Consider the following 13,835-nt stretch of genomic DNA (forward strand, 5'->3'; position numbering starts at 1 on the left):
ATCTAGTCAGATAAGGGATCTACTTTAAAAAGAACCTTGAAAAAGGTTTTGGTTATACCCTCTGTCTTTCTCCACACCAGAAACAACCTGAGATCATGAGGCTTTTACCCATTAACCCCAAGGGGATGCCTGATGCATCAGTGGCCGTCGGCTCCAGTGAGGCTCTAGGTTTTTACCTGGTTCAAGTATGGCATGTCATGGTATCTAGAAATAGCTACAGAACAAGGCAGAGGCATTTTGCTGGGACAGGAGCAGGAATGTAGAGAACTTGTTGCTTTCTTAGCTCTTAGGGCAAAGGTTTTCCTGCTGCTTGATCTGTTTTTTCCAGGAGGGAGGGGAGAGTAAGGGATTGGAGAAAACAACCCTCCTCCTCTTCTTGCATGGTTTACTTCATTAAATCATCAGCCATCAAGCTGATAGTGTACTTGCTAAGGTCTCGTTCTGTGCTGGCATGCTGAGGCAGCAGGGCACAGGAATGAAAATGGTTCCTGAGCATGTCAGGAATCCTACTCTTGTCCTCGTGTGGAAGTAGTAGGGTTATGTGGAGCACACAGTAAAATGCCTGTATAGCCTGGTCTGCCAGTGCCGTTGCTCCCACCAGCAGAGAGCACTGATGGTGAATTACAGCTTTAACTCTCGCTGATCAGGACACTTTTCGGTGCTGGGTGTGCAGTGTGCCTCAAGGTTTGTGTGGGAGCAGGCAGCACTGGGCTTGGTGCAGAAGCGGCAGACAGGCGTGAGCTGGGAGTCAGGCGGAGGAGGTCATCCTTGGTGCGGTATGTGCAAAGTCCGGGCTTGCTGTGTCACCTCGCTGGTTTCTGTCGGGTTGGTGTCGGCTCCTCCAATAGATCTGGCGTGACAACCGACAGGCTTGCTGTCAAACCAGTGCCTGGTAACGTGGCTGTGGGACCTTGTCTGGTGCGCTTCTGCTCCGGCGCTTTCTCTGAGTGCTTACCTGTTACATCTTCTGTCTTTTCTGGGAGTGCGCACAGCCTTTCTGCATGGAGGCATGCTTTATTTTTACCCTTATTTCCAAGGGGATTTCACAAGCAGCTGGATCGCTCTGCGCGTTTGTTTCTTTTGCCCGTTCCTACTCTGCTCAAATGGATTAAGGCAATCTCCCTCCGTTGTTCCCGCTGAGGGAGTTCCCTCCTACCGTGAAACTGTGCTGGCAGCAGACCGATGGCATTTAGGTGTGCCTCCTCTGCTCTGTGAAGAAGAGCTGCCAGAGGACTGGGAACTGACAGCTGTATGTGGCAGTATAGTCTCCTATGGTGTACTGGCTGTAAGGGAAAGCATGCCCAAAAGAGGAGGAAATACAGCAACTCTCTGGGGAATGCTGGAAATCATGTGAGAGCACGAGAAGCAGCGGTAGAGTGTGTCTCATGTCCATTTTTAGGAAGTACTTAATAACATGAGGTGTTTACAATGTCATGTTCTCAAGGTTGCACTTACTTACATGGGAGGAATGCTTTTCGCCACTTTATAGTTGGGGAAGACACGGTAAAGGGCAACTGCTTGACATTCGTGTGTGTGCAGCTATGGTCAGAGGTGAACAGCTGTGTCCTTGGTGTGTACAGGTCATACGCACTGTGTATTCAAACTCTGCCACTTCTGCGACAAGGCAGTGCTGCGACTGTAGGTGACAGTGCAAGACACACTCCTTTCCTGGTGTTTATAAAGCATAGCTTGTATCACGATAATTTGCTTCCATGGTCACAGAGTAAATCAGAGCCAGCCTGTGAACTCGGAAGCCCTGACCTGCAACCCAAACCGTTGCTGATGCTTCCTCTGTGTCCTCTTTCCCTGCCAAAGAGTTGTCTCTTCTTCCTTTTCCCTCCTCCCCACAAACTCATGCACCTCTCAAACTGGTCTCTTTGTTACTGTAGGTCTTCTTGCGCTGAAAGGATGAAAATTGGTGATTGGAAAGTCACCGTCACTGTCCTAAGCTTCATCCTAACTTCTGGAGTCCCAGCTGATGTCTTTGGGTGTACGAGCCTGTGAGAGTGTCCACTGTCCCCTTCCATGATTTAGACAGCGGCTTGGACCATGCATTATTGTAAGGTTTACATGATTTCAGCGCTGGCGGTGACACTGTCCCCTTCCCAGTCGGTGCAAAGTTGGTGTTAATTGCACAATGGAGCTGCCTATCTAAAATGGCCCTGAATCCCAGATCCCCTCCCACCCCGAGGGTCTCTTCCTGCTCCCTCCATTTGTGCTGGGCAGCACGTCCCTGGGCTCACTCATGCCAGATCAGTCCCTGCCCTCCCCACCATCACCTGCTTCCAGTAGCGCAGCCAGCCCCTGGCTCGCCCTGCATCTCACCTTCTCTATCCCTTTTTGCACACTGTGATTCCAGAGCGGGATGGTCGGCCACCGAAGCTGCAATGTCGTCCCTGACGACCTCCACTGAGGGAGAGAACTCCACTCCCAGGTTTGTTGTCGGTTCCAGGGATGATGAGACAGACTTCCTGGGATCAAACATGAAGACAGACGAAACTGATTTCTTTGAAGATGATGAAGAGGAGGAGTCGGTAAGGAGATCCCGGCGTTCTGGGTTGGAGCATCTGTGCAGAATTCTTGTGTCTCAGCCAGGGTTTGCGTGGTTGCTGCTGAGGCCGCAGGCAGCCAGGACTTCAGGGGACGTGGCACCAGGCTGTGTGGCACAACCGTGGGGAACGGCAGCGTCATTTCTGACAGGACGTATTGCATATACTTGCTGCCTCACTCTGCAGTAAATCCTAGCCTTTTTGCTTGCGGGTCTTTTTCAGGTACAATAGCGGATTTCTTTGTCCTAGCAACTTAACCCTGACACTCCTGTAAACCTTCCCGTTTCACCAGGGAAATTTTTGAGGAAAACTGTGAAAGGGGCAAAGGTGTGTCTGCAGAAAGGAAGCATTTACTCTTTTTTGTAACCTCCAGGAAGAGGATGCAGAAAGGAGAATGATCTCCAGCTCCTGACTGCTTTTGGCCACTATTCAGTGTTATCTTAAATGTTACATTTGCTGTTTTGCACATGGGACTTGGATGCTGCGGGGACATTGCTGCTGGCTGTGCGAATTGCTGGGACCATACGCCAGTGCAGTGGTCGTTTCCATTGCCTCTGTTCCCTGAGTCTCCATTGCAAGTGGGTGGTTGACCTAGGAATCCACATGGGCTTCCTTCAAGCCCACACAGTGTTGTGCACCTTGATGCTCAGTGATGAGCTATTTATCAGGTGTGGTGAAGGATTTGGACACCCTTTCACGTCCCAGATACTGTTTTTGCTGTGGAAACTTGGCTTTGCAAATCAGTGCAGTAACTTCTAAAGTCTCAGCTTACAGCTGGAAGCCACAACTGTTTGTGCTGGGTAACCGCAGTCCTGTGTGTATCACTTCAGATGATCTCTCTGCGTTTAATCTTGCTTGGGCCAGAATTAATCTGTCAGGAAAACATCCGGTCTGGGGTTTCTAGACAGTGATGGGAAGTTCACCACAGACCTTACCTTGTTCCTCTGTTACGGTTACCAATGTTTTTTGAATGCACACCTTCTCTCTTGACTTACTCAACTTAATTTCATCCCACTGGATCTTGTTGCACCTTTGTCAGGTATAGGGAAGAGCACTTGGTACTGTTTCTCTTCTACTCATAGCTACTTACTGTTGTAATTTCCCCTTCATTTTCTCTCAGATAAGACAAACAGACTGAACTCCTGGACTTTGTTGCTATAAAACATTTGTGGCTCTTCTCTGAGCCTGCCTAAGTCCACCAACTGTCTTGGTGAGTTATGGGCCAGAGAACATGATGTGGGATTCCAGTTCCTGCAGCTTGTTCAGGTGCCAGATATTTATTTCTGACCTTAGCATTAGTGCCCAGTACAAAGGAGGAGGTACATACTACCTGGCAAAGAAGCGGTTGTTTTGGGCTGCTCCTTAATGATGCCCCCAGTGGACTCTAGTGCGAGCTGGAAGTGTGTATGGGTGTGAGTCTAGTAAGAGCTGTGAGTGCGTAAGGTTGGAAGAAAATCCCTTGTTTGTTCTGCATTGCTGCATTTCTACACTGTTACAGTTTAAATTCAGTAAAGTAGTTGACCCTGTACTAAACTGATCTCTGTCTTCCCTTAGCCACCTGAACGGCAGATTGTGGTTGGAATCTGTGCCATGACCAAAAAGTCCAAGTCAAAGCCCATGACACAGATTCTGGAGCGTCTGTGCAAGTTTGAGTATATCACAGTGGTGATTATGGGGGAAGATGTTATTCTGAATGAACCGGTGGAGAACTGGCCCTCTTGTGACTGCCTAATATCGTTCCACTCCAAAGGTAAGAAGTCTGTGGCAGGCCTTAGCCTGCTTGAGAGCTGGGCAAGGGACCTTCCACTCATTCTTTCCCCCCACCCCCGTATTTCAGGATTCCCCCTGGATAAAGCGGTTGCTTATGCCAAGCTGTGCAAGCCATTTCTGATTAATGACCTTGATATGCAGTATTATATCCAGGACAGGTAGGTGTCTGTGATCCACTAAAGCCCCTTCCCTCTTCCTTTGTCTGATTCCTCTCCTCAGCATGCTGTGCAAACTTCATCTTCCTGCCTACAAGCAAATGAGTGAGACAGGGAGAAAGGGGGCCTTAGCAGTGGCTTTTAGGGGTTGTTTCTCCAAAACGTGAAGGGGAATAGATTTGGGGGTAAACCCATTGAGACTTGGCATGTTTCATTTTCTGATGCAAATGTCTTGTAAGGAATGGCTAGATGAAGTAGGAAGTGGAAGAGGTCTCACAGAACGAGACTGCCATGACTAAGACAAAAAGACTAGTCTCTGAGTAGGAGAGCCAAGTAGTGGGATGGGGTTCTGGGACAGAAATCGGGAGCAAGGCCAGGTCACATTCTGAAGAGGGTATGCGGGTCGGACGCTTCAAGAGGCTCCTCAGTCAGCTCTTGGTAGAGGCCCCCAGCAGTCACCACCAGCATACAGCCAGAGTGCTTTGGCTGTGTATGGGCAGGGCTCACCAGACCCCAAACCTCCTGACGTGTCTTTGGGTTGTGAGCAGCACCCTGTGGGTGCTGACAGGCATGCCAAGGTGTAACTCTAGTGAAAGAATTGCAGTTTCCCCACTGACACAGGATGAAAAGAGGCTCTGCTGCATCTGCCTGGCCTGGGCGTTGGGCAGCTTAGCGTGACAAGGCACTGTTTGAGAGGGCAGATCTGGGTGGGTGGCCTGTGCTGGGTGTGTTGCTGTGGATTGGGCATGTGCTTGTAAATGAGCATCCATGTTTATGCCAGGTAGAGATTTACTCTAGAAGTTTAGTTGATGGTTGGACTTGATGATCTTACAGGTCTTTTCCAACCTTAGTGATTCTGTGATCTCTGTCCGCAGTAGGACTGAGGCATGCCCCATAGCCTGTAGGTCTTACCTGGAGAGCGTGTGCTGGGAAGTATTTGCACTCTGTCTTGAGGCTTTTTTGTATTCATTTGACTTTGTTCTTCATCAGTGGGAGTGGAGCCTTTCTATTGGCATGTACCGAGGACATTCTAGACTCTTCTGTTGATTCCCACTGCTTCTGTCCTCTACAGGCGTGAAGTGTATCGGATCCTTCAAGAAGAGGGAATAGACTTGCCCCGCTATGCTGTGCTCAATCGAGACCCTGATAGACCAGAAGGTCAGTGTCCAGTCTCTACTGAAAGCCATTTTCACATACTGCACTATTTAAGATATTTGGCAGAGAACAGGTACTGATTATCAGCTTGAGGAGGCCTGATTCACAAGTCAGTTGTTTACTGTGGACAAAAGTCCCAACAGCAAAACTGTCTGTCTGGCCAGGACTGAAGGGCTTTGGCTCCGCACTAGGGCTGTCTCACCCTTTCCTAACATGCTGCTGCTGTGCTTTGTCTTCAGAGTGCAACTTGGTGGAAGGAGAGGACCACGTGGAGGTAAATGGAGCTGTTTTCCCAAAGCCATTTGTAGAGAAGCCAGTCAGTGCTGAAGACCATAACGTGTATATTTACTACCCGACGTCAGCAGGTGGTGGCAGCCAGCGGCTGTTTCGGAAGGTGAGGAGGGGGACTCCAGTTTTGGTGTTGGAACCAACAGATCTGTGGCTCTGAGACCCATGTGGCTTCAGGAGGGAATGTTGGGGCAGGTGAAGGGGAAAGGAAGGTTTTGTGTTGGGGAAATCTAGACCTTCTTAGAACTTTTAGTTCAACCCCATCTACCTGGGAATTGCAGAAGGACATATTTTAGTGGTAGTGCTGACTTCGCCTTCCCCATCCTCTGTTTGACCTGTGTGCTGTCTAGCAGTCATGGAGAACGGTCCCCCTTATGGAATTGCATGCTGTTTTTTCCAGATCACTTCCTCAGTTTATCAAGATGATTTTTTTTTTAAACTTGTGTTCCTGTCCTCTAACATCATTGTTGCCCTTTTCAGCTTAGTGTAGCTTGCAAATGTGATAAATGCAGTATTTATTCCTAGATTCCACAGGGAATCTGCCCTTACTCACTTCCTCCACTTTGCCAGTGAACAGTTAATAGCTGTGATGTATCTTTTTTCCAATCAGTTATGCATCTGCCATTAATAATCTTAAAATGATTGTTTCCGTAGCTAACATACAGGCATGCCATTTGAGGTTGTATCCAAAGCCTTACTAAAAATGAAAACAACGTCATCCTCTGTCTGTAAGATCAGTCATCTGTCCTAGAAGGAAGTTAAATTGGTCTGATTATCACCTGTCATCATCTATTTTCATTTGCTTATTAGCTAGGCTCCTTTACTTTCTAGGTCTTTATCCACTGTTTTTTGTTCCGTATCCTTATAGTGACTGGAGTCCACCTAATGGTCTCTCATAACTTTTCTCCTTTTTAAAGTCTGGAAAAGGACATACCTACTGCCTGTATTTTGGAGTCTCCTTTGTACTCTGTAAATAAGTGTGCTGTAATAGCTGGGGGTTCTGAGAAGCGTTCTGCTAATTCTTTACATACGGGATGAAACTTAGACTTTTTGTTCTTCCATCTAAGAAAAGGAGCCCCATGCTCTTCCCTGAGGTGTTTATTCTGTGCTTTCAGATTGGCAGCCGGAGTAGCGTGTACTCCCCAGAGAGCAGTGTGAGGAAGACAGGCTCATACATTTATGAGGAGTTCATGCCTACAGATGGCACTGACGTAAAGGTAAGGAAAAGCCTGGAATAGATCCTTCCTTCTCCAGGCCTGGGATAGCTTAAGGTTGGCAGTCCTGCTTAGTCCTACTTAGATTCTGGAGTGTTTGTTTAAGCTGTGAGGTGCTGACTGTGCAGCTTGGATCCCAAAGTGGGGAGCAGGTGTTCTTTAGGTCATCATGGGAGGAATGTGCGAGACCATCTGATTTTCTTCTCTCTGTGTCTGCAGTAGAAATACCTTCTGGAAGCTGCAGTTAGTCTAGGTGATTATGTCAAGTGTAACTATTTCTCTTCCCAGGTGTACACTGTTGGGCCGGACTATGCCCATGCAGAGGCTCGCAAATCCCCTGCTTTGGATGGGAAGGTTGAACGGGACAGTGAAGGGAAAGAAATCCGTTACCCAGTCATGCTGACTGCCATGGAGAAACTAGTTGCCCGGAAAGTCTGTGTAGCCTTTAAGGTCTGTGTTTTCTCTCCTATGCAAGCAGGATATTCCAGGAATGTCTGGTTCAAATCTTGGTCAGTGTTAAAGCTTGAGCTCTGTTACCCCAGTGTGTCTGTGGTGTGGCAGTCTTCCACGCTTGATGCCAGTTGCCGTCTCTGCTTGCTGGGTGCAGCTGGCCCTGCTGCCCATGGCAGTTTGCTGGTCAGAGATGATTGGGAAGGCAGGATAGTCTGCAGCAAATGCCCTCTGTGCTGGCAGGTGGCTGGTGTCCAGTGTACATGTGAGCATTTAATATCAGATTCTGAGCATGCTGTTATCTGTCTGACCTGCGCTCGTCCCGCCTTTATTGTTTCCTAGTTGTGTTTGTGTGGAAAGCTTGGTCTTCTTTTCTTTCCGTTTTTCTTTTTTGTTTTTTTTTTTTGTTCTATTTTTGATCTGGCTTTGGCGCACATTTGTGTTCTATTTTGCAGGATGGTAGAGTGAGTGTGTGAGTCTAGCTATGATTACATGACATGTTCAGCAATGTCATCAGAAGAAATACCCAGATACTTGTTCCTGCCCCCATTGCAATCTGCCACCCATGCAGTTGAGCTGATACAGCTGTGGGCTTGTTCTACCTTGTAGCCTTTTCTACATCCTGATGGATGTCTTCGCCTGCACCACTTATTGTCTGTACTTGTCAGTCTGGTTCAAAATGGTCAGATTTAGAGGCCAGAGCAGGAGAGCCAGGAGCTGCTCTGTCTTAAGCCTTTAGAGCTCTGGGAGGTAGGGGGCCGGCCCTGACGGCTTAATCCAGGGGCTCGTGGGTTGGGCCTTCGATACAGCTGTGAGGGTTTAAAGGTTCTTCTAAAGGGCCTGTTACTGCTGGCTAGTGGCGGTATTTTCACACTTCTTCAAGGCTCATGAGGTAGGTAGGCATAGAGTGGAGGATGGCTGCAGCACCAGTGGAGCTGAACCGGACAGCGTATGCTGGCTGGCTCTGCGTGTGCGCCCCGCTTGGCTGGGCAGCTGCTGTCCCCTTGCTGCACTCCCTCACGGCGTGCCTGAGTCCTGTGTCCTCTGCTTCCTCATGCAGCAAACAGTGTGTGGGTTCGACCTCCTGCGGGCAAACGGCCACTCTTTTGTTTGCGATGTGAACGGCTTCAGTTTTGTGAAGAACTCTATGAAGTATTACGATGACTGTGCCAAAATCCTTGGGTATGTAAAATTCAAGTTTTGATAGCGGGTAAGGTAAGTCATAGCAAAGTAAAATAAATCTGGAGTCCTGTTGGAGAAGTCTGCAGGTGGTTCATATGGGGACATTTGTTCAACAGGTGAAAGCTTGGCTCTGGGAGGAATGGATTAGTTATTTTTAGCCCCTGGAGCTCCTGCCTGCATTAGCATTAGCTGTCTTTGTCTACAGCTAGGTGTATCTTACAGGACTTTTCATTGGATGCTAAGCCCAGCTGCAATATTGGTGATGTGAGGGAAATTGGTGTCCCTTTGGGGTGCCCTAACTAGCCCGTGATGTGGTAGATATCCCTGCGAGGAAGGTAAGGAGACATTGTGTGGCTCTCTTCAAGTCTTTCAGCTGGACCGCTAAGGAGGAGGTGGAGAACCAAGGGAATGGAATTTCTTCTGAGTTTTGTATTCTAATTTCTTCCAGAAATATAATCATGCGGGAATTGGCTCCCCAGTTTCATATTCCCTGGTCCATCCCAACAGAGGCAGAAGACATTCCCATTGTCCCCACAACTTCAGGCACCATGTGAGTACCTGCCATCTTCTCAAAAGAATGCCAGTGATGGCTACAGGAGGGACAAAGTGCAAACCCTGTCCAAGGGACGGATATCGCCCAGCAGCATGACGTTCTCCAGCTGCTGTGTTGGTTGCAACCCTGAAATGCCTGTGGAAAGGCTTAGCCATGCAATGAAAGGGGTGCTATATGGTAAATTAATCGTAGGTTTGATGAATACAGATGAGCAGTCACTGAAGGAATTACAGAAGCTGCTGACATGGCTTTCAGAAGGCCCAAATTCTTGATCAGCACAGGAAATGGGTTCGGGCATCGCTGTAGCTGGCTCACTGTTCAGTAGGCTGCTACTCGGAGAAAATGCTAGTTGAGCTGCCAGTGAAATGGGTGGAAAACAATTAGTTGAAGTATTCACGTTACTTGTACACTTGGCAGACCCTCATTTGATACTGTTGGCCTTACTAGTTTTCCACCACATAAGGCTAAAAGACCAAAGGCAAAAGTTTCTTTGTGATCCTCAGCACACTTGCACAGTTGTATGAAGTGAACAAAGTAGGTGCTACAGAAAAGGTAGATTGAGAGTATGAATTCATCCTTCTTTTACCGTGTGATCATTTGGAAAAAGTTGGCAAACACAAACACTGCACAGCTCACAGGACTGCTGGCTTCAATGACACCTTGTGACGATGAGAGTGATAGAATCGATCCCCGTTTCTCTGGGTTCCTATAAGATACCAGAAATAGCTGGATATTTTAGTAGCTGAAAAAGCAAACTCATGTAGCCCTTCTGAAATTAGCCAGCCTCACTACTGATTCCTGCAGGTGGCTGATTGCTATGCGATCTTTCTATGTGCAGCTCTTATTTGTTGCTCAAAGACGACCCCAGCTGTATAACCATTCTTCTGAATCAAGTTGTTTTTTCCTGGGTCTTTCTAAGTGGTCCTATGAGCATTACAGAAGTTGGGCTTGAAAACAAGCTTGGCACAATTCAAAATGCTGTTTCTGTAGATTCTGTAACATCCAGCCTGGTACTTTCTGCTGCAGATGTGGTTCTGCCTGTCATATTACGGTACTGTGGTGTTTTTCCCTGATAGGAAACCAGATGACCTGGTAGTGTCTGCAGTACTTTGACTGCTTTTACAGCCTTGGCACTTGTGCCTGGTTTAGTCTGGGAGAAGTTCTGCCACTGATGAGGAAAGCAGCTATCAAAAGGATGGGACTGAAAGAACAATGGGAAACTACTTTTCTGGTGGCAATTCTGGAGTGTAGGGGCACATTTGTCAGGTGTATCTTGTGTTTCCCCAGGATGGAGCTTCGTTGTGTTATTGCGGTCATCCGGCATGGAGATCGCACCCCAAAGCAGAAGATGAAGATGGAAGTTAAGCATCCCCGGTAAGAGTCAAGGCAAGAAGATGCTGTGCTGCTGGGAGGTGAGGAGGGCCCATTTCCTGAATCAAGAGGAGGAGCAGAAGGGCTGAGTGCATGGGAAGCAGTGCTTTTTCCTGGCTCCATTCAGGCAAATGCTTTCTGCCCAGTTGAGGGAGCCCCCTTTCCCTGTAAGGATCCTGGTACCTTCTGTGTGAACACTGGAAGAAAGAGTGAACGTATGCTAAGTGCTGCAAAGGGGAGTGCCCCACTAAATGGGAAGCTAGTGGCTGCTTCCATTTCGTACCTGCGGCTGGAAACACTTGTTTTTTTTAGAATTTCTGAAGCACAGGAAGGAGCCAGTGGGCCTGCTGGTTCTCCCTGAAGAACAGTGTGTGAATGCATGTGTAGGGATGACAGTCTTTGTAGCACTGAAACAGCAGAAAATGGATCAGGGTTCTTTGTTGTCTGTTCAGGTTCTTTGAATTATTTGAGAAATATGATGGCTACAAGACAGGGAAGTTGAAGCTGAAGAAACCAGAGCAGCTACAGGTGAGGGGAGTCCTCTCTGGGGTTACTGTGTGGGACATGCAGGTAATACAGATCCCAGCACAAGTCAATTCTTTGGGAGGGTGGAAGCCCTCAAAAGGGCAACGGCCTTTTGCACAAACACTCCCTTTCTCATTCCCCACCCCGTGCACACTCAGCTGGGTGATAGTATGAGAGCGGAATGGAAACTGTTCCTGGCTGATGCAAAGACTGTAGGATGGGGATGACCTGATGCAGCTTACCCATCTGTTGTGGTTGTCTCTGGTGAAAGACGGGTCCAGGCTAGAGAGTGGGGTAGTTGGAGGCACCTGCTTAATTCTGAATGGGGCTGGAGCACAGGGTGGGGATGAAGCAATGTGAAAACAGTGTGAAAGTTTGTCCTGCCTGAGCTGTGTCTTATGAAATGCCATGTCTCTGATGAGTGTCTGTGTGGACCTGATGCTGGGTGAAGCCATCCGGAGGCCTTGCAGGAGTGCTGTGGTGAGTCTGAGGCAGAATCGCTGGATGCTTGAGACTGTCTGCTCTCCAACAGGAAGTGCTGGACATTGCACGGCAGCTCGTGGTGGACCTGGGAACCCACAGTGACTGTGAGATTGAGGAGAGGAAATCCAAACTGGAACAGCTAAAGAGCGTCTTGGAGATGTAAGGGTTCATATCTCGGGGCACCGTGAGTTTACTTCAGAGCCACGGGTCAGCATGCAATGTAGAAACAAGCTGTGCTGCTGATGTCCTGGCCAGCTGGCTCCCCAGAGGTCCGAGTCTCCTCCATCCCCTGTCAGCAGCTGTACGTGAAAGGTGCCATGCTCTTAACGTTTTCTCCTTGGCATCAAAACCACTGCTGATTCTTGTTGCAAGTGTGTCTGGGTTTTGGCTAAACAACTTGAGACAAAACTGAGCTTCCTTTACTGCAGGAGAGGAACTGGAGTCCTGTAGGGACCACATTGATATGAAGCATTTTGATAAATTTGGAAGAAATCTTGTTTTAAATAAGGTTGTCCTGGTGCCAAAAGTTTAACAAAAAGGAGCTTGTAAAACATGAAAAGGTGTTTGTGTCCTCTTAGGTTTCGTACAGCCCAAATAAAAGACAATATGGTGGTGTTGGCATTTTAGAAACAAAAGAAAGGTTTCTCTCAGAACTACAGCTCGCTGTGGCATACACAGGCAGTGTCTGTGTTCAAGCCATGTCTGCGGAGCACAGAGGATGAATTTTTGCTATGATTCCTTCCCCTGCTCTTTCTGCTCATTAGAGATGTGGTTATCCTCAGAGCGGCTGGCAGATTGGTTTTTTCGATGATCTCATTAATTCACTTGTTAAAGATGTAGATAGAAATTAACTAAGGTTGATTAAAGCCCTGGTGGGGTATGAGAGCACAGAGTGCTGTCAGCTGAAGAGAACGCAAGTAAATGGTTCTTTGAATTTCATTTGGGGGAGTTGTTTGGCTTTTTTGGGGTGTGTGCCAGGTCACAGGTAGATGGCAAAAATGTTCATGGTCCATGGCGATTGGTGTTGCAGCAGAAAGTCTCTTGCCTGTGCTGTGTTTTTGCTGTGTGCTGCCTAGGGACCTCTTGGCAAAGGGTGAATGGAGCTCATTTGTTTACATTTTTTTCCCCTCTCCTTGTGACAGGTATGGACATTTTTCTGGCATTAACCGTAAGGTTCAGTTGACCTATCTGCCTCATGGACATCCAAAAGCTGCTAGTGAAGATGAAGGTAAAGAAACCTGATGTTGCTGCCGTGATCTACAAGCCTAGTGTTCAAGAGTGCGTGCAGCTATCCTACCTATGTAGGCCTCTGGACATGCAAGGAAAATTAGTGACCAGTCTCTTATCTTTGCTAACATCGTATGAAGGGTTGGAGTGATCATAGAACCATAGAATCATTTAGGATGGAAAAGACCCTTTAAGATCATTAAGTCCAACCCTTACCCTAACCCTGCCAAGTCCACCACTAAACCATGTCCCCAAGCGCCTCATCCACACATCTTTTAAATACCTCCAGGGATGGGGACTCCACCACCTCCCTGGGCAGCCTGTTCCAGTGTCTGACAATCCTTTCAGTGAAGAAATTTTTCCTAATATCCAGCCTAAACCTCCCCTGACGCAACTTGAGGCCATTTCCTCTTGTCCTATCACTTGTCACTCGGCAGAAGACACCAACACCCACCTCTCTGTAACCCCCTTTCAGGTAGTTGTAGAGAGCGATGAGGTCTCCCCTCAGCCCCCTCTTCTCCAGACTGAACAACCCCAGCTCCCTCAGCCGCTCCTCATCAGACTTGTGCTCCAGACCCCTCACCAGCTCCGTCGCCCTTCTCTGGACACACTCCAGCACCTCAACGTCCTTCTTGGAGTGAGGGGCCCAAAACTGAACACAGGATTCGAGTACTCAGCCTCACCAGCGCCAAGTACAGGGGCACAATCACCTCCCTGCTCCCGCTGGCCACACTGTTTCTGATACAAGCCAGGATGCCATTGGCCTTCTTGGCCACCTGGGCACACTGCTGGCTCATACTCAGTCGGCTGTCGACCAACACCCCCAGGTCCTTTCCAGCCACTCGTCCCCAAGCCTGTAGCGTTGCATGGGGTTGTTGTGACCCAAGTGCAGGACCCGGCACTTGGCCTTGTT

At 48.3% G+C, this 13,835-nt stretch overlaps 1 protein-coding gene across 1 annotated transcript in view; it reads left to right on the forward strand.

Annotated features, from left to right (window-relative positions):
- The first annotated feature begins 2,028 nt into the window (after positions 1-2,028).
- The window catches only part of PPIP5K1 (diphosphoinositol pentakisphosphate kinase 1), a 47,143-nt gene continuing 35,336 nt past the window's right edge, over positions 2,029-13,835 (forward strand). Inside the window, exons 1-14 of the mRNA XM_059824016.1 lie at positions 2,029-2,059; positions 2,360-2,534; positions 4,104-4,299; positions 4,387-4,477; positions 5,547-5,632; positions 5,869-6,023; positions 7,033-7,134; positions 7,420-7,581; positions 8,642-8,763; positions 9,212-9,313; positions 10,604-10,690; positions 11,140-11,215; positions 11,745-11,854; positions 12,838-12,923. Coding sequence (XP_059679999.1) covers positions 2,388-2,534; positions 4,104-4,299; positions 4,387-4,477; positions 5,547-5,632; positions 5,869-6,023; positions 7,033-7,134; positions 7,420-7,581; positions 8,642-8,763; positions 9,212-9,313; positions 10,604-10,690; positions 11,140-11,215; positions 11,745-11,854; positions 12,838-12,923 — 1,522 coding nt within the window. The 5' untranslated portion in view covers positions 2,029-2,059; positions 2,360-2,387. The remainder of the gene's footprint in view (positions 2,060-2,359; positions 2,535-4,103; positions 4,300-4,386; positions 4,478-5,546; positions 5,633-5,868; positions 6,024-7,032; positions 7,135-7,419; positions 7,582-8,641; positions 8,764-9,211; positions 9,314-10,603; positions 10,691-11,139; positions 11,216-11,744; positions 11,855-12,837; positions 12,924-13,835) is intronic.

This window comes from Gavia stellata, chromosome 13 (assembly GCF_030936135.1).
Source record: "Gavia stellata isolate bGavSte3 chromosome 13, bGavSte3.hap2, whole genome shotgun sequence".
Lineage (NCBI taxonomy): Eukaryota > Metazoa > Chordata > Aves > Gaviiformes > Gaviidae > Gavia > Gavia stellata.